The sequence below is a fragment of the Leuresthes tenuis genome, unplaced genomic scaffold (assembly GCF_036924035.1).
Source record: "Leuresthes tenuis unplaced genomic scaffold, fLeuTen1.0.hap1 SCAF_20, whole genome shotgun sequence".
NCBI lineage: Eukaryota > Metazoa > Chordata > Actinopteri > Atheriniformes > Atherinopsidae > Leuresthes > Leuresthes tenuis.
In genome coordinates, this window is record NW_027325374.1 from 18932775 (window position 1) to 18953618 (window position 20844).

General features: G+C 41.4%; 2 protein-coding genes across 2 annotated transcripts; one reads left to right on the plus strand and one right to left on the minus strand.

The window, feature by feature from the left end:
• Positions 1-1095: 1095 nt before the first annotated feature.
• Positions 1096-7556, minus strand: LOC140278614 (5'(3')-deoxyribonucleotidase, mitochondrial-like). Its single transcript, XM_072373661.1, has 5 exons — positions 6810-7556; positions 6134-6234; positions 4437-4497; positions 4226-4340; positions 1096-2661 (listed from the first exon to the last, which is right to left on the minus strand). The coding sequence occupies exons 1-5, from the start codon at positions 7080-7082 to the stop codon at positions 2522-2524; spliced, it is 690 nt and encodes a 229-aa protein (XP_072229762.1). The 5' UTR covers positions 7083-7556; the 3' UTR covers positions 1096-2521.
• Positions 7557-8606: 1050 nt separating this feature from the next.
• Positions 8607-20732, plus strand: cops3 (COP9 signalosome subunit 3). The gene is made up of 12 exons (XM_072372791.1): positions 8607-8790; positions 9775-9904; positions 12075-12187; positions 13494-13543; positions 14262-14354; positions 15611-15790; positions 15932-16072; positions 17661-17834; positions 19199-19285; positions 19432-19545; positions 19643-19723; positions 19852-20732. The coding sequence occupies exons 1-12, from the start codon at positions 8736-8738 to the stop codon at positions 19903-19905; spliced, it is 1272 nt and encodes a 423-aa protein (XP_072228892.1). The 5' UTR covers positions 8607-8735; the 3' UTR covers positions 19906-20732.
• Positions 20733-20844: the final 112 nt, after the last annotated feature.

Consider the following 20844-nt stretch of genomic DNA (forward strand, 5'->3'; position numbering starts at 1 on the left):
AAATGTAGGAGGCGAGAAAGGACCTCTTTCCACTCTACCTCCTGTCCAGCTGACACAAAGAATCAAATAATTATGTTGTGGTAGAGGTAATTCTTCTCTGAATGAATCATTTCTGTGTCATGGCTTGAATTTTCAAACAGTAAAGGAGCTGCTGCTGTACGAAAATATCATCAGCATCATAAACAGGAAACATTCCTGTACATGAGGAAGCTGACATACAACTTACTCACACGTGGTGTTTATTTAACGGGTGACTGGCTTTTAACTGTTATGCAGCCTCATTTTAGCAACAAAGCAGCCAACAGGGGGGCGATTGCATGGAACACTTACCGCTTCGGTTGAGTTGAGAAGCTTCCAGCTCCTTGGGGGAAGCTGACCTATTTAAAGTCAGCTAAGGAAATGCAACAGGTCACAAACAATATACACCTTCAGTGGAATTCTTCTGGGTGACACTTTGTATGAAAAAAAAAACTTCCCCCTCATGGAGTTTGATCCTGTTTTAAACCACTGCACCTGTTCTTGCCCAGGATTTATGTTTCTTTTTTGAATTTCTTGTGGATTCCTGTGGTGTTTGTATGTTCATCCACTAACCGTTCAACTGTGTTACACATATCCTCTCATGCTTGGAAAGCTCTTGCTCTGAGTTAAAACCTAAAAGATGGGCCTTTAAAGCAGTATTGTCTTTCCTGTGGATTGTTTGCAACATCTGCTAAGGCTGTCACACTGGATGTTTCAGTATATCTGTGTTCTTCAGGGTTTCCAAGGGGTTTCACCTGCAAAATAGACGGATGTTGACACAAGAGACGAAAGTTTCTCATGCATGACAAAATCTACGCTGGAGGTATAAAATGGAGAGTGCAGCTTGGACAACTGCTTATATGAAAGTGTTGTTTCATGTTTTCATAACTCATAATGATCAGCGGGGGGGAGGAAATGACAACAAAGAGGCGTGTTCATGGTGTTTGGTGTCAGTATGCCACCCCGAGGGTGGGAAAGTTCCCAATTGCTAGTGAAAAGTATCTGTTTTTTTTTTTTTCCCCTTTGAAGTTTCGACTTCCTTAGATGAAGGATGAAAACAAAAGCAACAAAAAATGCTTATTTGTGACCGTTTTAATCTCGGTGGAGCAAATGGCATTAAAACACTCCATTGACAGAAAAACAGCATGTGTGAGTTTTTACATTAAAGTAGGCCTGATAAAAACCCTCTAAGGACCGAGTACTGTTTCCATTACACAAGTTTAGTATCTGGTGATTTGTTTGCAGCGAAAGAAATCATACAAGACGAAACAAAAACGCTGCCTCATCTTCTACATACTGACCATGAAACAGATTCATTGAATTCTTTACTGAGAACTTGTTCGAAAACTTACTAAATATCCACCGACAGAACAGTACGAACACTGACTGAACACTGATCTTTTTGTGGCAAAAGTGAGGTAATACTTTCTATCAAGACGCACATTGACTTACAAATGACATGCAAAGATAAATGGATTTTTTTGAGTGTGCAGGATCTGTCTCAGTTCAGAGCTCAAGTCCTCCAGCTTAAATCAGATGCCGTGTGCATCCTGTATGTAAACAAACCATTCGAAGAGGAAAAGTGGTACTTGTTGTGGTACTTTTTAATAAATCATGAAACAGATCTAAGGGGACGCCTTAAATCCGTCCTCAGTTCTGTTGTGTGGTTTGTGACCCTCTCCCTGTTTAAAACAGGAGCTGCATCAGATTCAGCACACGCTTTCCAGTGACTAATCTATGCACGAGGTGGTATTTTGGCGACGTGCATGCGCAAGTATGGTTTTCTCATCAGTGCGTTATGTAAGATGCATAGATCGTTGTGAAATGCAGAGAGACCACATTCAGAGAGGAGGAAAAAAAGAAAAGGAGGAGCACCGTAGCAGCTTTTGCAGTTCTATAAAAACCAGTGCAGACTTCGCAGTAGATTTATGTGTGTTTACATTGGAAATGTATTCCCATGAAGAACATGTAAAACAGTAACCAGAGCAAACGGTGACAGTACTTGTAAGTGTAAGTCACACACTCCCCGGCACCTACGACTCAGACTCAGAGACTATTTTTGTGTGCAGTGTTGGGTCCATGTTGTGTGGGAATTACAGTCCACTGACATATTTATGCAACACAGCACCGCGAGCTGCTGGTTCGTCCTCTGTAATGAGGGCCTAAGATGAACCACTCGAGTGGCTTGATTACTTTTTTTTTTTACATAAATGCCCAGGATTAGAGCAGATACCACCTCGTTCACACCCTCACAGCCTGCCCCTTTTAAAATAGCCGTTATTCACTCCTTGTGTTCAGTCCTTGTGTTCATGAAATCGGTGGAGGTGCGATTGTCGACACAACTTCACACCTACAGTCCCAGTGCCCTCTTGTGGTGAAATAAGTGGATAGGTGAGCTGTGCGATATAAAACAAATGACTTGTTTCCTTCTTCAGAGATGAAAGCAGCAGGTGCTGATCCCTTGGAGTCTCCACACCGAGTGACCCCCCTCTTTTATTTTTCCTCACTGTCTTTTGCTGTCCAGGATCGCCCGCCAGTCGTCCGACCAAGACAGGAGTCGCCTCTGGGAGGGGCCCACGGACAGATGTTTGTTGTGGCAGGCTGTGAACAGGATGTGCTCCCACGTTGGTTTGGGCTCCACACCTGATCAGGACACAAACATTTAGTTACCAAAAACCCCACAGGCTTCAGCGTGAGGAGCATGCAGAACACCGTCTCAGACCCTGACCATGTTATATAGCATATAACCCCCACATAACGATAAACAAAAGCGTATCATGACAGTTTCTTCCTTTAAAATGTTAGCACCTGCTTTCTGTTTGTTTCAATGATATTTTTAGAAGCGGTCCTATTTGCGGCGCGCTATATATTGCCGTGTTTAATCATGAAAATGCACCCACTCAGATCAGAGACCTCACACTAACTGACTGCGGTTTGATGAAGCCCTCCACCTCACACACCTCTGCAGCTGGAAAGAGGAAAGTCGTGCCTGCCTTTAGTGCTTCCAAAGCTAAAAACAGAAGCTACAGGAAATTGATTGACAGTGATTTGTATTTTCTAATTACACACGGAGCACGTAACTGACTGACTTGCGGGGCACCATCAGTGATTAGGAGGCTGGAGTGATTGTCCAGGGGCTCAAAAGAGTTCTGTAGAAGATATTTTACCCCCAAAGGAGCTTTGGTATAGAGATAGGAGTTTGGAAATGATCAGGGATCTTTGGGGCGGGGCTTCTATTAAACACAACATTTAAAAGAGACTCAGATATTGAGGATATCAGGAGATGAAGAGTTTCAGGTGTTATTTTGTTCCATTCTTCCTGCTAACATATCTGACTGTGTGCAGTTGTCATCGTTGGATCTCTGTCAGGCCTGCACTCGTACCCTCTTCTTCCTCGGCCGTGTCCCCGTGCTTTTTAAAAGAATTTTCATTAGCATTATCAGAAGAAGAGAACAGATGATTATTTCTTTTTGAGTTTGGCCTTGTAAAATTTGTTTTCCCATTACAGCTAACAGGCGTAGCGGAGCTGTTTAAACTCTTATCTACGCCCACGGATGTTTCCTAAACTCACAGATTTACACGTGCACGCCTTGACTCTATGTTATAGATCCTCCCCAACTGCCATGACATCGACGATGACCGATGAAACTACTCACTTTCGAGCTCATCGTGATCAACGCGCCATGTCGAAAAAAACCAAGGCTCGATTTCAGGCGAGGACAAGTCGCTCTACGCCATGACCTTGCCAATACAATTTCTCAAGGAAATTAGACAAATCAACCTTTGTGATCTTGAGATTAACGGCATTGAATATAATCAATTGCACATATTTAATAAATCTCATCTCTGGAATGTGTTCCAGGCCTGAAATGCAAAGAAATATATGAATGAATCAAGTTAAAGAGACAAAGCAGGACATTTCTTGGGTTCGTACTGTGTGCCGTACGCAGTCACAGTAAATGTAAGATTTTGAATATCTCAGTGTCATTATTCAATGTCTTCTGCTTGATGAACGATGTTGTCAGCTATTAGTTATCAAAGTCTGTAAAAATCCAGGCTGCAGCTGCTTTTACTTTCCAAGAACCCAAGTTTTAAAAAAACAAACAAACACATCTTGAGTTGCACATGCGTTTTGCGAGAGCAGAAGTGGAAACGGTGACTAAGGAAGGAAGGAAGGACAGGGAAAGTTCACCCACACAAAGTTTACCTTGAATGTCAGGCTTGTCGTCTATGAGGATGTCGCCAGAGATTAGCGTCTTATCTCTGGTCAGGATGACCTGCTCCAGAAAGTCACAGCCCAGATGCTTCTCCACCCAGGCATACTGGAAAAACACACGCAAAGCAGAGCAGATCTATCAGAAAACCTCAACCCATTCAGAGGAAACTCATCCGTGTTATTGATCGACAGACGGCTTTACCTTCTCGTACGGGCAGTGTTTGTAATGTTTAATTGGGCTGGTGCAAATAAAGACATCTGTGCTGCAGGAAGACAAAGGAGACAACAAGATCAGAGCAGGAAAGTTACAAACATAAAAAAGTTCATTACATTTATATCTCAGTGTGCTGAGAGCTGGACTGGTTTGGTTGGGAGTTACTGGAAATGTGTTAAAATTGGGGTTTCCCAGTCCAAGAAGTTGAAAAAAAGTTGTTAAAAATACACATTCACTGATAAACAAGAAGCGAACTGAGACACTGATGACTTAAGAGTCATTCACTTCGACCAGAAGAGAAAAGATCCAACTCTGACTGCTACTTTCAGACATTATCCCACTGTGCTCCACGCTTCAGACGAAGCTCTGGGAAACAGAGATGATGGCCATGTGTGACTGAAACATCATCAACACAGCTGATAACAGATGGTGGAGATGGTGATGCTTTCAACGAGCCATACAGAATGCATCAAAGGTCCGTGGCAGGATGCCACAGCTCCAACTGCAGTGAGTTCAACTTTTTCAAACTGCTGTATTTCTGTAGCACTCAGAGCCTGACAAACAATCGATTCAGTTTTGGTGAGGAAGATGGAGGACAACACAGTCGAACGTACTGCATAAAGACACTTTTAAAAGGGTCCAGAGGGACAGCCGCGCTGACTCGTGTGTGCTCTGAAAGTGACTATGCACTCATAGATCTGGAGATTAAACTCTGCCAAAAGCATGCCTCAGTGGAGATCCCCAAACTCTACAGCGAGTCCTGACAATCAGCATCAGATCACAAAGGTTATTAGATTATGTTATTATAAGGTTATTTGAATTTCCCCCTTTGGGGGATGAATAAAGTATTTTTCTATTCTATTCTATAAATAGGTCAATACAACCAACTTAGCGGGTCATTTCTCCAAACTCAACACACCTGACTGCTTTCAGTTATAGCTGGAATTATCAGTTTCTTTCTAATAATCATTATAAGTGCAAACACATGCATTTCAAGTGTTCTGGAACACTGCACTAACACTTTAGAAGTGGCCCCATGTCTGATGGTCATGGCATATTTAGTGCCGTGCAGGACAATGGTCACCGGTTTGCTACTAACCAAGAAGCAGTAATTCCTCCTTTGTTTCCTTCTGTGCTGCATCTTTCTTTGCACGGTCATGGTCTGAGCTTTTGCTGCCGCAACTCAACCAGTTTCAGTTTGAATTCCAGAAATGAACATTTAGCTTGTTTGGCTTCTCCTTCTCCTTCACCGCTCAGCTTTGTTTAGGCTTTCACACAATGGATCTAGCATCGATTTGACCAGCGCGTCCCTCCACGCCGCATTCCTGTCGGCTGATCACTGAACACTGATCCTGGCGAACGTTTACAGAAGAGAAAAAGCAGTGCGAGATGTCTTACCCTAAAAACACCATCTTACCAGTGTAATCCTGTGCAAACCCTTCCTCTTCCTCCCACGTGACCAAATCTTTAGATGTCTAATTACGCACAATGCCCACACATTCCAGAGATGATTCATGCAGCTTATGGCGCACGGTTACCTCTTGTGTCACTCTGGCGTGTCACGGCATGCGCACACATGTCACTATCACATTCCTCAGAAAAACCCATCTGCATTGCAGTGCGCTACAGCTCACCAAAATCGGTTATCATACAGCAAAAGGGTGCACTGCATCTCCGGGACTTACTCATCCATCTTGGCCATCTCTTTGACCGCCTCCACTCCTCCGGGCAGAGGCTCCAGGTCTATGAAGAAGTCCTTTGACTCCCAGATACTGATGGCTTTATCCTGGAGTCAACACACACACACACACAAATACAGCGATAACATATGTGTGTGTGTGTCCGCATGACTGCACCTGTGCTCTGAAGTTGTAATGTGCAAAGGTTTGCAGGTTTCATCACAGGCTCTTACATAATTGAGATTGTATGAGGGTTGGGGTTTGAAATGACCCCATTTTTGTTAAAAATTATGAGCAATGTTTTATTTTTTTTTCTTTTGGATCATGAGTGTGTATAAAAAGATTTTTTTTTTAAAAACTGTTCTTAAAAGTCTTGGGTTAGCATATATTGTCACTTTGGATCATTAAAATAATTACCTTTAACTCACTCAATTCCAATTCAAATAAAAGAAAATCCTTTTCTGAAGGAGAATTGGAGCAGTTGCTCATTCTATATCTGGATTAAGCATTGTGATCTTCATCTGCTTCCAGATATTAGCCACCTTTTAAAAGCCTTCTCACGTCGCGAGTTAATTATTTATTTAATTAAATTATTCGTCTCCTGGCACTCTAAAGGGACATTTAGCTCCAAGATTGAGATTGTCAGACATTTGTTTTTTTTAAAACAAAACACGTCACTTACACACAAGTCGCTCCTCAGCTGGCCGTACTGCGCTGACACCCAAAACCCTTTCCTGTCATCCTGGGTGATGTATGGCTCCTGCGGGTACCTGGCCCGATATTTCTTCAGGAACCCCCCCTCGAAGTCCGCCAGGACCCCGTCCATGTCAACCAGAACCCGCAGCCTCTTATCCGAAGCAGCGGAGGACGACATGTTTATGCAAATCCTCTTAAACGGATCATGGAGCAAACTTTTTCCTCTTCCGAGTAGGCGTGATGTCACGAACAGTATCATCGTGGACCCTCGGTCGGCGGTGCGTAGCAGTGCCACCAACGTTCACTACCTTCTCCAAACGTCGCGTGGAAAGAGTCCGCATGAAAGTCAAAAAGTTAGAAAATACTGCGACAGTTTAGATTTTTTTGTCATCATTTAGCGTTCCAGTAGTTTTTTCGTTTGCCGATAAAGTTCTGTTGCACTGTTAGCCTAATTGAATCACTCTGGGCGTTTCTCTGCTATTCTGGTTCAGCTGAGCTAACTGTTGTCGGCTAAGTGACAGGCTAGCGGATCACCAGCAGCACACAGGTCAAATGTGACACTGTACTGGCCACTGTACTAACAGCTGTTTGCACCGTCTGTCAGTTTATTGGCTGGCCTGGAGCTGCCACTAGCCGACCCACAGCATCTGTTATAATTGCTATTGAAGCTGTCTACAGTAAAATGGGAAGTAAACTGGTCTGTTTCTGCTATTGCAGAGGAAGAAATCTTAGCTTTGGGGACAAACTGTTCTACAGTCCTACTTGGAACAAAGATATTTTAAATAAACCAGATGCTTCACTCCTCTGATATTTTAAAGTACAGTGTCAATTTTAAGTTTAAAATGTTTTGCATTTCTGTAAAAAAGAAAAAAATATAGGCGTATGATGGGGTATGTGAAGGATTTTTTTGATGCAGGTACATTGCCTGTCTTGCATTTCTGTGCACCTAAAATAGATCATCTTTTTTTTCACTTTATGTAACAGCCAGTTATTGCTGTATTTGCGGTAAAAGTTTTTAGCATTCCACCAGTTAAGCATGAAATGCATAAAGTGCAGATTTATATTTAACATTTATATTCAAACTGTTCAAAAGTCCTTTTGATTGGTTGACATTGCTGGCATTTGGTTTCCATAAAAAATGTATTACCAAAGATAACTGTTTTAGAACTATGTGAATAGATGCATTGAATAATCATTTTTATCGAAGTGACAGTTTCACTCAAGACATACTGTAACAATACTACACTAAAACAGTACAAAAGTAAACAACATTCTACAAGGATCAACATGAAAAGAAACTTGCCCTCGTACTTGCTGTTGACTTAATATAAACAAAATATGAATACATCCTATTACTATACAAGTTTTTATAAGGGTTAAACACGTAGATAATGCTATGGAGTTGCAAGTCCAAGGTTTTAAAATAAATAATTTATGTTTCATTATACCTTTAATACTGTACAAGAAGTCTGATTTTAGTTGATGCCTTAAAAACTGTTCGGCAGGAGCTCTTACATTAGAAAACATCTTTGTTAATAATCCGGTAAATAGTACGTCAGTTCCTGTACATTTTAATCCTTTGAATGAAAACACAACTTTACCGACCGAAATGGTTATTTGTAGCCCAATAATGCATTATTGTTTTAAACAAACATGAATACTATAATAAAACTGCTCACTTGAAAACGGTGTCAACTTTATTTCTGATTGTAGGAAAAAGCATGTATCTGGCCCTTTAAGACTCTAAATGACGGTTCGTCGGTCTCCAAGTAGGCTGTTCTGCTCTTATGATCTCGCGATAGCTTCACATCAGTGGCGGCTGTGTGGCCCCCTGTCTCAGTCCGGACGGAGTTGTTTCTGACGTTTGAATGAAAAACAGTGCAAATTACCTCCACTTTGGACCCAGGAAATAATGGCTTCAGCCTTGGAGCAGTTTGTGAACAATGTGCGGCAGCTCTCCGCTCAAGGTAAGGTTGCTAAACTCTTCAGAGAGGGAAGTAGTAGCTGCTTAGCTAGCTTATGCTATCCAATGCCTTGCCGATAGCTAGGCAGCCAAACTGGTCATAGCCCTCTTTTTGCTTTATCATGTAAACACACCGCAAAAATGACTTTCTCTGGCTACGAGAGTTCTGTAAACTATTATCCGAAGATGCGCTGTTATACAGGGATGCAAAGGACAACCGCGAACTTGATAGCTCATAAAACAAAATGTTAAAATTATACTTTTTGTTTTTGATCTAGAAAATAATTTCTGGGGACTGCCTACCGGTAGTCCCGCCCATGACACACACGATTGGCTGGCGAACTGAATTCTCGAATATTATTGGCTGAAAGTCATCTGTCAATCCCACTCGCTTTACCCCTTTTGCAAGGCCTTGACAGGACACTTGACCGACCGATTTGGATTGAAATGTTCAACAGTGCGATGGTTATAAACAATAGCGTGAGTCACATTGACTTCTATGTGTATAAAGATTAGCGTGCAGGTATTCTTAGGTAAGAATTTTTTTTTATTTATCAGTAATACAACCTGTGAGGAAAATGTCTTTGGTATTACCAGCATGAGAAGAATGGCTCTCCTCTTTTCTATGTTGTTTAGGGAACTTTGTCATTACTAATAATCGTGAAAGGCAGGTTGTTATCTAACATTCCTGGTTTTGGTAAGTCTTATGGTTACATTTTCGTGTTTGTGTCCCTTATTGTGTGTCACAGAATTTCTGTGTTTGAAAACTTTGGGGGGGGGGTTTCAGCCTAACAATCAAATTTATTGATCATACAGTCGGCGGGCCACAAGCTGAATCCGCATCTACAGTTCTCATGTACACTGCAGTAAAAAGTTGAACAGTTACTTGCTATCTGTTTTGATCTGTCAACGATCTTAAGCACACATAAGAAAGTCCAGAGTGGCTCAGTTTTGCTCACTGTTTTTCTCACCTTGTCCCCCCCTCCAGGCCAGATGACTCAGCTGTGTGAGTTGATCAACAAGAGCGGGGAGCTGCTGGCCAAAAATCTGTCCCACCTGGACACGGTGCTGGGGGCCTTGGACATCCAGGAGCACTCCCTAGGTGTACTGGCTGTGCTGTAAGTTTCCTCTTCTACCTTAACACTCCTCTTCTAGGTTAACACTCATCAATCTTTTTCTACTCATTGTGTTTTGTCAGTTGGGTCCAACTAAGTGCTCAACTGCCATGACTGGGCTTTTCACATCACCTTTTCTTTCTGAAATTGGCAAAGATGCTCTTCAACTGTTGTCTGTTGAAGGTCCTGTTGTACCTTTGGTGATGATTTTGTGGCTGGGTGACGGAGAAACTCTCACTGGTTTGATGATTAGCTGTCAGACCTTTGCTGTTATTTCCAAAAGTGTCTAAGTCAAATGAACAAGAGAAAATTTCAGAGCGTTTTAGCTCCAGCTTCTGCTTGCAGTCTGATTATGTCGCAATATTTTCCAACTACTTCCATTCATTGCTTTTTTGTTTAGTTGTTAGGCTCGATTGTTGTTCTTTATTTCGCTATCTATTATGGCAAAGCGATATGTTATTATGAGAAAACTGTCGTATAGACGATAAGAAGCGTTGCATGAGAGAGTGTGTGTGTGTGAATGTGCCTTGTAGTGTAAAAAGCGTGTTAATTGGTCAACTAGACTATAAAAGCGCTGTATAAATGTAGTCCATTTACCGTTTTCAATTGTATATATATAGAGTATATATATGTAGAGATGGGGTCCCACAATAGAAAGTAAACTGAAGTAAAAGATCCAATTTTATTCCAGCTGAGATCAATTGCTGCAGTGCAATTAAACCCTAAATAGTGTTCCACTGACACTTCAGTAAGCTGAAACATGCAAACAAGTGATATTTTTAGATGCGTCCGTCCACTGCTGCTGTTCTTCACACAACTTGTGCACACTTGGCATGCTAGCATGAATGGTTATAGCTACATGACATGCTGTTGTGAGGAACATGTGACACCTCTGTATTTAGGGTGACCAGAGTCCAATTCACCAGATGTGGGACAAAGACTATGTTTGTGTGGGACAATGTGGGACAATAATGCACCGAGATAGTCTAAAATAACTTTAAAAAAAGAAACCCATCTCTATTCTGCCCTTTAGCTTGTACCATTACTATGCTTTGCCATCTGGTTGATTCAGCAGCACGTAACCGACTATCCAAAATCCACTTTCCAAAGTACTCTCACGTAGGAAAACCTAGTAAGCATGGAGCTTTCATACTATTTACCAGTGCCTCTCAAGTTAACACACCTGACTGTGTACAGTTAAACAGAATAGACAGTCAGGACTACAATTGTTCTTTCAATTATTTATTTCCTATAAAATATATTTTCTCTAACTTGACCAGACTCACCTTGCACTGCAGGGTATGGGGTAGATAGTTTCCCAGTCTTTGTTGCAGCTGCATTTTCTTTCCTTAGTTGTACAAGTTGTGCTTTCCTCCCATTCTGACCATATCACGTGCTGCATGCCGGTGCCGTTCTGACCTGATTTGCAAAGTTTTTTGTTGGTGGGCGCGCCCTTAACCTGCGACTGCGTTCCCGTTTGATTGACATGATCAAACAGCCCGCCCCGCCACGCCCCCTGATGACAGCCCTCACTGGGTTCTCCACACAACATTTGATAAATGCCAGATTATAAAACACGCATTTCAAAACTGGAGTCTGTCAATAACAATGCGGGACAACGTCTCGATTTGCGGAACGTGTGAAAAGTAATAAAAATGCGTGACATCTGGTCACCCTATCTGTATTATACCTTACTTAACCAATTCCATACACTGTGGCTCGTTTCTGTCACTTTCATAGGTACATCTGAATGAAGTGTGAAGACTATTAACGTGACTATGACCGGCTACTTACTGGCTGTCTTTTTTTTTTTTTTTTAGACTGAAGCCATTAATGTTGCATATCTCATGCCTGAAAAGGGCTTTAAATGGTCATTGTGTAGTGGGGTTTCCATCCTCTGATGCTCATGTGCAGCTTCATATTTATTGAATCTTTTTAAAGGTTAAAATCAACGATGATCACAAGAGATACAAGTTAACTTCTCCTTCCTGAATAAACCTCACAGTGGTTGATAAGTTTTTCTGTGTTCCACGTCATATGGATATGACCCTAAAAAGAAATGAAGCGTTCAGTCGTTTTCATGTCAGAAACCCATCTTTTTTTAGGCCCACATAAAAGTCTCATTGTTGCACTGAAAAGCTTTTGCTGTCCTTCTTCTGCCCTTTTGCTCCAGATTTGTGAAGTTCTCCATGCCAAACATCCCAGACTTCGAGACACTCTTCTCCCAAGTCCAGCTCTTCATCAGTACCTGCAATGGGGAGCACATTAGATATGCAACAGACACTTGTAAGTCCTCACCTATCAACTGCTCACTGTTAGAAGCAGGGGATGCTTGTTGGTATCTTGCTTCATTTACCTATGTTGCATAAGATTGTTTGATGTCTCTAATGTGGACTGTGTAAATGATGTATTATAGTAATAGTGCTTAATAACATTAGTCTTTAGATGCGTTAGTCGATAACGTTTGAAATCTAAGAGGCTGTGACACACCGTTGGCTCTGTTGACACCTTTATTCTTCCTGGTCAACATCTTTACGCTGATTCAACATGTTAAATTGTCATTGCGTAGGTCAGGACAGCGGTCGCTCTGATTGGCTGTTTAGCACAGCGACGGTAGCTGTGCATGTTATGTTTGTTGAAACTAAAACATGTTTTTGAATCAAAACTGAACAAATACTGACCGGACTTTATACAGTTTTGTATGTTTTAGTTTTTTTTGGTTTTTTTTTAAGTCTTTTAGAATAATTTGTAGACTGTTGCTACATTCTGGACTGCAAAGTTACGTCCTCTTGTGCCGCTGTAGACCGTGCGTCATTGCTGGCAGTTGGAGGTCCTCTTTGGGGTGCGTTCAAATGCAATTGTTTTTTTTCCCCGAATGCCAATGACGTGAGAAGACTCATCAGGAGGCCCTGCATGGCACCGTTTGGCACAAAACAGCTTTTTGGTTTTCTGCTGAAGGTGGTACCACCTAACTGATACTGTTGTGCTTTTTGGTACTACCTCAGTGAGCTGAGCCCATACTGTGCAGCGAACTGGAAACACTGCAGATTACTGATTAGCCACAGAGAAACATCACTAGAGGACGTTAAACACGCTTCCTTATTTTATGAAGTGGTGTGAAAGTCTGGCACACGACTTACAACATTGGTTCTTGATATCATGAAACTAAATAACATCGTAATAATTTCATCTCACTTGTGTGTACAGGTTGCATACTCTAAGGATGTTTATTATCCACAAATCTAGACTACAGATTGATCTATGTTTTTCAGTGTAATATAACACACATGCAGCTAAGTTGCACATCGCCGCAGCTTCACACACGCCACAATGACACCCGAAATGACTTGAACATGTTAAGGCTGTTGCATATGATGGTCTTTTGATATATCATATACTAACTAAAAGAGAATGTCTTCACATGGGATGGCTGAGCCTGCCATGTGGACATCATTGTCGGAGAATATGTTTGTGAAACAGAAACGCTGTACTTTAATGAGCAGTGCAGGCTAATGTGCAAAAGGTCACAAATCCAAAAAGTTAATCATACATTTGATTAAACATTTTCTAATTCTTCTGTCTCCCCTCACAGTTGCTGGTCTCTGCCACCAGTTGACAAATGCCCTTGTGGAGCGGAAACAGGTAAGACTGTCGGATAGCTTTTCAGAAGCTCTCTTCAGGCTCCGCTTTACAAAATAGTTCACATCCTTTAAGGGCAACCTTTTTTTTTTTCATTCACGACTCTGACAGCCGCCTTTGCAGCAGTCTGCAGAGCTGTGGTTTTAAGTGTCTGTCAAGAATGCAGAGTGAGGTTTATTTGCTTTAGGGTGTTTTGTTGATGTTTGTGCTTTGTTTTTAGCCTCTTGTTCAGTCCTATTTTGGTTTGGGATTTGTAGTTGGACTGCTTATTTAAATGATTTAGACTACCAGCTCTAAAAGCGATGGTGCCTTCAGGTCCTTTTTAGCCCGTCATCAGTACAGCTGTGCAGTATGGAGTGTAAAAACTCTGAAACACTCTTCAGTACTACTTTACAAACCCATGATTTATCAAACCTCTGCTGCCTAATAGGGAAAAGGGAACCCACCACATCCTTCCACTTGGTGTTGATCTGTTGTGGGTTTTTTCATGCATTTGTGTTGTTTTAAAGTCCACTGTGCAGCATCTAGTTTTTAACTATGTCTGCTCCTTGCTGCCAAATCAAGGCCTGTTTGTCTTGCCATCATGTGCACTGTACTGGGTTACAGCGCCCATGAGGAGCATGTCTTTTCCTTCCACTCTTGAGCTAAATATTTCAGTTTGTTTGGATGTTTCAGTGAATCTGCAGCAGAATAACTTTTATTTTTTCTCCTCCCGTTACAGCCATTGCGGGGTGTTGTCATCTTAAAACAGGCAATAGACAAAATGCAGATGAACACAAACCAACTTACCTCAGTTCATGCAGACCTGTGTCAGGTGAGTCGCTGGTTCTGATCCCTCCTCATCACGAACGGAATGAGAAAAAGGCTCATAATGCACATTTATTTTGATAATCAACAAGGTGTAATTAGGTACATGAGTTATAGTTAGCAGCCCTGTTATATTTGTGGTCGTCAGTCTCCTGCTGAATATATTTGTTGAATACAGTTCTGTCCCAAAGTCTTGAGCCACCTCTCATTACTTTATATTTTGCTTCCAATGAGCCATATGTCCTTGTAATCTTCTAAAGTGGCCTTGAGCAACAGTTGTCAGGCTTTCTGAAGATTTTTCAGTTTTTCTTTGGACATTAGCTGCTATTTCGGACCGGTCCTTGTACCTGACCATCTTCAGAGGAAGGCGGACCTATGACTCATTCCAGCATTAAACGGACACCTAACTAACCGGAGTCGTGTGTGCTCATAACTCATAGTTTTAGGCACTTTGTTACTTGTTGCCTGTCACAAAGACACATCAATTGTTCCCATATCATTAGTTGAATTTATAAAAAAAAAAAAAAAAAAAAAAAAAAAAAAACACATTTTACATAGTTTGACAAACGTAAAATAGTCAACATCTGAGAAGGAGCTTTGGGATGTCCTTCAAGAAGCCTGGAGAACTATTCCTGAGGAATACTTAAAGAAATGACAGAAAGCTTGTTTTAGAGGGTTCAGGCTGTGTTGGACTATTGACTTTCAAGCTTGTGAGAGTTGTCTTTCTGTTTTTATCTTTTATCCTCCATTTCCACTTATGTTTGCACTTATTCCCAGTTTTCTTGTTAAAATAAAGCTCCCTCCATAATGTTTGGAACAAAGTCAAATTTTTTTTCCTTTGAATTCCCCCTTTAATTCAAAACTAAACAGTTCAAATGTGATTCAAGTGCACATTCCAGACCTATGTAGAAATTACAACACTTTTTATTTACAGTCACGCTCATTTCATGAGGTGGACTATGTATAAAACAATGTTGTACTGAAATGTATTAAAGTCTGGAATGTGCACTTTGATCACGTCTGAATTGTTTGATTTAAGATTTTACACTGTGGGAAGAAAAATGTGATTTGTGTCAAACATTAAGGAGGGAACTACTGTAAATAAAGAAATGAGTGGTGGCTGAATACCTGTGCTGTGTCGTATGTCATTAGTATAGCTGAGCTAAATAATTCAGACACAGGTTTAGTCGGGGCACAGGTCCTTTGCTGCGTGACAGGCCAGTCGTACCCACTCAGTCACCCTCCTCTCTTGTTCCCTTGTAGCTGTGCTTGTTAGCAAAGTGCTTCAAGCCCGCCCTGCCCTTCTTGGAGATGGACATGATGGACATCTGCAAGGAAAATGGAGCCTATGATGCAAAGCACTTTTTATGTTACTACTACTATGGCGGCATGATCTACACGGGCCTCAAAAACTTTGAAAGAGCACTGTATTTTTATGAACAGGTACTTTTCTTTTCTTTTTCTTTTTTAATTGCATCATTAAGAAGTTCTTTCATTTCAAATCTGACCAGCGATTCTGTGTTTGTCACTTGCAGCCTTGTTGTTTTTTGAGTGCGTATTCACTTTTCCACTTTTCCTTGACAGGCAATAACCACTCCAGCCATGGCAGTGAGCCACATCATGTTGGAAGCCTATAAGAAATACATCCTGGTGTCGCTCATTCTCCACGGCAAAGTGCAGCAGCTGCCCAAATACACCTCACAAATAGTAGGAAGGTTCATCAAGGTACGGAAGCATGGCATGCCACTGCTGAAATGGAAAATATTGGATCTTTTGGTACTTCTGTGCACTTTAGTAGTACCCAGGAAATGTGTCACCATGTGATTATGCTCGCCACATTGGTCATTGCACGATTAAATTGGGATTTCTCCACATCACCATGTAACGGACAATAGGCGCGCTGGACTAAACAGTCGGTATCATTACTGACTGGCTCCGTGACGCCACAAGAGTATCTTCAGAAAAAGTTTCACCTTCTCTGTTTCACTTTTAAGCTGTTTTTAATTATTTTTTTAATGTTTTTGTAACATTTACAATAGTTGTACCCATCTGGGTCTGAGAGGTGTGCGACTGGCAGAAACGCCACAGAAGCGACCAGAGCGTCAGCGGTTGTGGCGTCAGCTTTGGCACACGACTATGTTTGCTCGGGCGAGAATGGCGAGCGGAAACAAAGCATAGTTTTTCAGTCAGAAATCTTCGTTTTATCACTAAAATGTTGTTTAGGTTGACGTTTGCAGAATTGACTCCTGCTGTTACGTGATTCGTTTTTCAGCGTTTTTTTTTTATTTTTATTTATGGTTTTGCGTAACTTTGATTTCTATGAGCTCTAAGAGATTCCGACGGTCTAATACGGCACCTTTAAATGTTTAGGTCATTGTTTTTGTGTTACATGCCATACTGTGAGGATCACGCTTGCGTTCTTCTGAATGTAGGGACCCTCGATGGGCCAACCTGCGACATCATGCCTCCATTTCTACTGATTGTATTTGAATGGAGTGATTTTCGATCTGCATACAGGGCCCTTTGATCTGTGCAACTGAGGAGTTAATTTTAAACTCTTAATTACACCCTGGTGCGAGCCACGGACGCAGGCTCTCTTTGACTCCTCTGTTCTTCATCTTCTTGCTTGCTTGCCAAACACTTTTTTAAAGATTTTTAGCTGACGTAACTGCGCCCGCCCTCTCAGGCGATTGGATCGCCTATCGGCCACGATTAAATGATCTGAAGACTGGGCCGATTTCACATCCCGATCCAACGCATTTTTCGAGACGAGGGCACATGTCGTTTTGATAGTTAACCCTTAACCGTAATAAACCTTTAATAATAAAAACAAAAATCTCTGATTGTGTCTCAGAGGTTGTGTTCTAAGGTAAAAATAACAACACTGACAAACACTGAGTAATTTGTAACGTTAACAGGTTTGGCATTAAAGCAAATAAATTGTGACACGTTGTGACAATTAAAACACGTCTGTTTATCATGTTATCAGAGACGAGCTGAAATCAGCTTCCAGTGTCTGTTTCCTGCTTGACAAGTTTACGCTGTCATGCTGAGCTATTACTGTGAAATTGAACAGCAACGGATGCACACACAAGTTCAAGACGATTGTTTAACTGTGAGCAGCATATTGGCTGTAAATCTCAGTTTCTCCATCTGTTTTTCCAATCAGCTCATCTCCAGTGGTGTTTATAAATCATGTTGCATGCTGTGTGAACCTTTCGTGGAAGCCAGTGACGATCCATGCAGGCAGTGTGCTATTTTGCTGTTAATGTGTTTTCTTTATCTTTTTTTCTTTTTTTCCTTCTGCCCTCAGCCCCTGAGCAACGCATATCACGAGTTAGCTCAGGTTTACACCACCAACAACCCAGCGGAGCTGCGCAACCTGGTCAACAAACACAGCGAGACCTTCACACGAGACAACAACACAGGCCTGGTCAAACAGTGCCTCTCCTCCCTCTACAAGAAGAACATCCAGAGGCTAACAAAGGTGGGGAGCACCTTATATATGTGTGTGTGTGTGTGTGTGTGTCATTGATTTCTATGTTAGCATGCAGCAGATTTCCTCACAAGAGAAGAGTAAATGAAATCCTGCGGTCCTTACAGCGGGGACTACGGGATAGTTTTAATTGAAAAACCATGGAAAAGGAAAGCAAAACTAATCTGAAAACGTGTCAAAGTCGAACGTGGTACAATTCATCAGACATCACAACGGTCACATCCCCAAACGTGAGTGTTAGAAGGCAGATGCAGATGTCTCATAGCCAGCAGTTCTTTATTCTGGGCCTCGAGCTTCCTTTATTCGGCGAGAACGACTGCACTGAAGGGTTGAGACTGTGTGAAGACTGTCATGAGATAAGGTGGCCAGCCCTCAGGCGGGCAGCTGTTCTCCACACAACCCGCTGTGTACACAAACACTGTGCGTAAGTGGGTGCACGCGCCAAATTTGGTTCGAAAGCTAAGATTTGTGAGATTCAGTTCATTTCATGAGGTCCACTCAGCGCCTACGACACGAATTCCAACGCTGACGTAGAAAATCCAGTAATCTGCTAATCCGCTGATGGATAATCAGCAAAAACTTGAAAATCTACTTTGGTAAAACTTTGAGACCAAAATGATTGTTTCTTCAGTATTTGCTCCCACAGATTAGTGTTGTATCATTTGAAAGGAGCCCAGCAGCTGTGCCTGACGGGTCAAATTCTATCTGTTGCTTTTGATTGGCACCAACATTTTGTAGCCACTAAAATCCAGCAAGAGACTTTGAAAATGAGTATGTGACTCTTTTCAATCCTATTTACATTGAGCCTGCTCTAAATGCTCTTATTGGGCTCTGACGCATGAAATTCTGAGATGTACAAGTATAAGAAGTGTAAACTGTGCTCTGGGTATTTATTTTATTTATTTTTTTAAGTTTCTGATGTTAGAATGTGGCACAGCCGAGACCAGAGCTTAAATCTGCACCTCAAGACGAGTGGAGATGTGCAAGAAGCCATAAAATGTTTATTGCTTAAGTTTTTGACAAAGACTCTGTAATGTATCAGGCTGTGGTCTGGTTGTGTTTAGCAGCCGCCAGCAACTCAAAGTGTAGTAAAAAATGGGCTTCTTTTCTAAAAGAATGGATGAAATGAGGCCTTTTTGTTTCTTTTTCTTTTTGTTGTCATACATCAGAGCGAGTAAAAAAAACATTAAAAATTTAAAAGAGTTAAAGTGGCTCGATGTGTTTTCACACATGCATTGCAGACCTGATGATTTTGTGAAATATATTCCGCAGGGGCTGCATGTGATAATGCAGATGAGAGCATTTGATTCTCACGTTCTCACGATCTCACGTTCTGTTTCATACGCCCCCCGCAGACCTTCCTGACGTTGTCTTTGCAAGACATGGCGAGTCGAGTGCAGCTTTCAGGTCCCCAGGAAGCAGAGAAATACGTCTTACACATGGTGAGTCCGTGGACGGATGTTATCTGAGCGAACAGTAATCTATGAATGTATTTAACTTCATCTCAAACAACTAAATGTATTTTTGTCTGTCGTCAGCCAGCGTGCAGTTTACTGTTGACACATGCTCCTCCTTATTCTGCTTTCAGATTGAAGATGGTGAGATCTACGCTAGCATTAACCAAAAGGATGGTATGGTCTGCTTCCACGACAACCCTGAAAAATACAACAACCCAGCAATGCTCCACAAAATTGACCAAGAGGTGACGCCCAGAAAAACGGCCTGGAGTATCCTCTCTTTCTTTCTCCGCGCCTTCTTGTTTTGACTTAATACACCACGTTGTCCTTATTTGTTTTCAGATGTTGAAATGTATAGAGCTGGATGAGAAACTAAAGTCTATGGATCAAGAAATCACAGTAAACCCACAATTTGTGCAGAAGGTGAGGCTGTGTTTATCAACATGTCGGCCTTTCCTCTTAGTTTGACTCATTTCTGCATGGACGATGTTATGTTGGATTATTGTCTTGGGTTATTATTCATCTGTTTTCTTTTTTTTTTCTTTTCCCAGAGTATGGGATCGCAGGAGGATGATGTTGGTAGCAAAACATCAAGTTATTCCTGAGGGGCCTTGGACGGGGAGAGAACGCTGCAGCCAGCCAGCCAACATGTTCTTCCCGAGGATAAGTTGGATTTTTTTAAGCGGAAAACAAACATTCTGTTGCATAAGGACTTTGGTCAAGGAAAATCTAATTGTGTGGAATGATGATAAATTTGGTTATTCTTACTTCACGTGTCTTAAGGATAACAAAAAGATCCTTACAGAAAAGGAGAAAAAAAAAGAAAAAAATTACAGTTTTGTCAGTGTTTTATTTATCAATGTTCAGGTTGGAGCACCACTGCTACATTGACAGAAACCACAACAATAAAAACTGGACTTATTTGTTCCAAACATGTGTGAATAATCTCACAGTTTGTTTTGGTTCTGCTGCATGACGGCCACAACTGGAGGGCATTACATATGAGGTATAACATCTATGACTGACGAGGAATAAATCTGATTATATTCTACATTTGTAAAGACTGCGATGATCGTTTCCTTCTCACTCCTTGGTTAGAATGTAGATATCATCAATTGCAAAACTGTACACGTGGACATGCCCCTGACCAAGCTCGGCACTGTGGAGAAGTCATTCACAATCTGGTGCACTGTTTTTCTTTTTTATTTGTTTTTTTCTTGTTTTGTTTTGTTTTTGTCTTTGTTTTTTTTTCTTTTTTTTAGTTTTTTTTTAGCTCAGATCCACTAGAGGTCGCTATAGCACTGTATATAAACTGTTTTGACAGCTTGTTATTACAGGCAGTGAAGTCAACGGATGAAGCCAAATTGTCATGTCATTTGGGAGCTTGAGCTTTGCGATTGTGGATCTGTTAATAATAAATTGTTTAAGAATATAGCTCTCCGTTCTTGCTCTCTAAGGTGTATTTTGGATTGCCATTCTTTCTTGATTGTCAAATAACATTCTTGATTGATGGAATGAAGCAGATTTATGTTTTAGCCAATGAA

Excerpts from the sequence above, each read along its gene's own strand:
- LOC140278614 (XM_072373661.1), bottom strand. The coding sequence starts at position 7,082 with ATGATACTGTTCGTGACATCACGCCTACTCGGAAGAGGAAAAAGTTTG. Across the intron at positions 6,235-6,809 it reads AGCTGAGGAGCGACTTGTGT|GATAAAGCCATCAGTATCTG; the intron begins GTAAGTGACGTG and ends TGTTGACTCCAG. Across the intron at positions 4,498-6,133 it reads GAGATGGCCAAGATGGATGA|CACAGATGTCTTTATTTGCA; the intron begins GTAAGTCCCGGA and ends GTCTTCCTGCAG.
- cops3 (XM_072372791.1), top strand. The coding sequence starts at position 8,736 with ATGGCTTCAGCCTTGGAGCAGTTTGTGAACAATGTGCGGCAGCTCTCC. Across the intron at positions 19,546-19,642 it reads TCCACAAAATTGACCAAGAG|ATGTTGAAATGTATAGAGCT; the intron begins GTGACGCCCAGA and ends ATTTGTTTTCAG. Across the intron at positions 19,724-19,851 it reads ACCCACAATTTGTGCAGAAG|AGTATGGGATCGCAGGAGGA; the intron begins GTGAGGCTGTGT and ends TTCTTTTCCCAG.